General features: G+C 47.4%; 1 protein-coding gene across 1 annotated transcript in view; it reads left to right on the top strand.

The window, feature by feature from the left end:
- The window catches only part of LOC112548417 (armadillo repeat-containing protein 1-like), a 21,529-nt gene extending 19,514 nt beyond the window's left edge, over positions 1-2,015 (top strand). Inside the window, exon 3 of the mRNA XM_025194160.1 lies at positions 1,551-2,015. Coding sequence (XP_025049945.1) covers positions 1,551-1,773 — 223 coding nt within the window. The 3' untranslated portion in view covers positions 1,774-2,015. The remainder of the gene's footprint in view (positions 1-1,550) is intronic.
- The last annotated feature ends 1,210 nt before the right edge of the window (positions 2,016-3,225 follow it).

Genomic DNA, 3,225 nt, shown 5'->3' with positions numbered 1-3,225 from the left:
GAACAGAAATAGGCATCAATTTCGTCCTCTGCCTCCCTGATCCCCCTCAGCCTACTCACCGCAGCCTGGAGCTCACCCACCTGCTCCTCCAGGGCACTAAGGCGTGCACAGGAGGGACAGGCCGGGAGACCACCAGGCCCCACCCCCGCCCAGGGCCCCGCCAAGCCCCCTCCGCAGACAGGGGGGCAAGGGGCCACCGCCTCCACCATGAGCTCTGTCTGGGTGGAGGCCTCAGAAGAGCCCATGGTAGGCGGCAGCCCCCGGGCAGGGTCCCTGGCAGCTGCGCTCCGCGTCTGCATCACCATGACTGCAGAGGTGCGCCCGCTGCCTACTCCCTGGAGGAGCTGCCCTGTGCAGCTCCCTCGCGCCCGCCTTACGCGAACGCCGGCGCAAACGCTGGCGCGCTCTTACAGAGCGCGCCTGTTTGCGCGCACTATTCGCGTGCGCTGCCCACGCGCGGCTCGGGAGCGCGGCTCCCTGCCGGGCGAGCTAAGGCGTCGCCGAAGGGTTTCCCCTCCGGATCCGCCTCAGCTGTGCTGCGCTCTCTACCCCACTTACCTTAGTGGGGAATCAGCTGTTGCTGCCCCTGCTGCTGGTTTCCTCCGCTGCTGCCGCCTCCGCCGAGGTAAGCAGGTACACGTGTGTGTGATCACCTTTTGCCAAAAGGTGATCATGGGATACCAGGTTGAAGTCTTTTTTTTAAAGTCAAGATATATGACATCAGTCTCTTTTCCCTTGTCCAGGTGGTAGGTCACCTGGTCGTAAAAGGAAATGAGATTGGTCAAGCACGACCTACCTGCAACAAACCCATGCTGGCTATCCCTTGGGGCGTTGCCATCAGCCAGTCCGTTAAGAATGGCCTCTTTGATTTTTTTTGTCTAAGACCTTCCCTGGGTTGGAGGTCAGGCTGATGGGCCTGTAGTTTGCCGGATCCACTTTCCTCCCTTTGGTGAAGTGCCTGATGATTAGAAGAAGGCCAGTGTGGTGCCTGTCTTTAAAAGAGTGCCAGGAGCTCTTGAAGCCCCTTACCAGGGGCTGAGCTATGATGCAGGCCAGCTCCTTGAGTAATCTGGGGTGTAAATTGTCATGGCTGGCTGACATTTAAATATGAGAAGTGAGCTGTAGAACTGCAAACAACATAGTTCATTTTGGTTGCAACAAAATCATTTAATAGAGCAGTTAAATCTTTCCAAAGCAACATGAAAAATTATTTAAAGTTTACTTCCAAACAGTTTCACACTTAGTGTTTCCTGCAATAAAGTTGTCTGAAAGCATTAATGTGCTTGTTTTTGACCTGACTGTTTCCAATGTTTATATAAGCGATTTGTCTGTTACCTCTTTGAGGAAATTTGCATATGCTGATGACCTGGTACTAACCACATAGGCAAAGACTTTCAAAGAGATTGAATACATGCTGACATTAGGCCTGTGAATAATGGCAGAATATCTCTGCATGTGGAGGCTGTGACCAAATCCAGCTACGTCCATCATCTTGGCATTTCAACTCAATGAGCATAAAGCACATGTTAATCTCAACATAATTTTTGCAGGGAGAAATTACAGCATGATCCAACTCCGTCCTACCTAGGTGTGACACTCAACCACACCATAACCTTTTGTAACTATCTTCAAAAAATAGCTGTGAAGACATGGAGTCAGGTGAACATAGTGTGGAAACTTGCTGGAACAAGCTGGGGTGCCACCGCGGGAGTACCCTGCACTTCTGTTATGGCACTGGTCTTCTCAACAGTTGAGTACTATGCACCTGTCTGAACTGCTGACATTCATACCAAATGTGTGCATGTCCAATTAAATTCTGCAATACATGCTGTCACTGGAACCCTGAAATCTACACCAATTCTATGGCTATTGGTGCTGGCCAATATTGCTCCTCCAGACATTTGCTGTAACGAAGCTACATACAGAGAGGTCGTCTGCATGAATGATAACCCAGACCTCCCCATCCACAGAGATTTAAAGAACCTCCCAGCTCACTGCTTGGTCTCCTGGAAAGCTTTGTGGACACGTGTACAAGCCCTTATAGGTCACAACAGTGCAACAGCTTGGAAGAAAATGTGAAATGAAACCACCATTTAGAATAAACATCTAATTTCTGACCCAGCAATAAAGCCCTCCTGGTTTTTACCTTCCACGAAAAATGTGGAAGGCTCTAAATCAGATCCAAACTGGGCATGGTTGCTGCGGTCACTTGATGCACAAATGGTGTATTAGGAGTTCTGCAAAATGTGATTGGCAATCCTAATCAAACTATGGATGACATAACATCACTCTGCCCTCTATACAAATTTGACAGTGACATTGCAGAGATACATTCCTTTTCCTTAAGAGTATTAGACTGGTTAACTAACCTTAAACTGGACTTACCATTGTTGCTCCAAGACAGCCCTTTGAAAGAAAAATGTACTTGCCAGCTTTTAGGAACTGACTAGAACTTCATGTATAAACATGTACAGCAGCAGTTCTCAACCATGGTGCCAGGGCAAGTTGCGGCGCCTTGAGATCCTTTCTAGAGTGTCTGGGGGTGCTACATAAAGTTAGCAATGTTAGGTGCCCATACACGATTCGCAGAAAAAACCTAGAGATTTCAAATGGGAGTCCATAGTGTTAAAAGCATTCTGACATGTTATGGTTTTATGAGCTCTTTGTAACAGAAGAATTACTCTATTTTCCTGTAGTCAAAAATGAGCAAAAACTAAAAGCTGGCATTTTCTGAACTCCTCCCTCCCCCTCAGTCTTAACAAATCATGCCTTGAGTCTATAGAGGTTGAGAACCACTAATGTGGAGGATATTCATATAATTTTAGAATTTCTAGTATTCTGCAAAATTTAAGCTTTTATTTTACCATTATATTGGGTTTCTGCCCCTTTTGCAAAGACTCCCTGTTCAGGTATATAGAGGCCAAGAATTGGTTGAAGAGGTCAGCTTTTTTGTTTGTCGTAATCACCAGATTGCCAAGCCTATCGTGTATGGTAGTACTTTTTAAGTACATAGGAAGTAAGAAGAAGGCACTGGGTAATGTGAGGCCCCTACATCTTTATCAGCGATCTGGATGTGTGTGTGGAATGCATGTTGTCCAAATTCACTGATGACACCAAGTTGTGGGATGAGGTGGGCACGCTGGAGGAGAGGAACAGAATCCAGCTAGATCTAGACAAATTGCAGAGGTGGGCAGATGAGAATAGGATGGAATTCAATGCAGACAA

The sequence above is a fragment of the Alligator sinensis genome, unplaced genomic scaffold, assembly GCF_000455745.1.
Source record: "Alligator sinensis unplaced genomic scaffold, ASM45574v1 scaffold1637_1, whole genome shotgun sequence".
Lineage (NCBI taxonomy): Eukaryota > Metazoa > Chordata > Crocodylia > Alligatoridae > Alligator > Alligator sinensis.
This window is presented reverse-complemented; position numbering and strand designations above follow the sequence as displayed.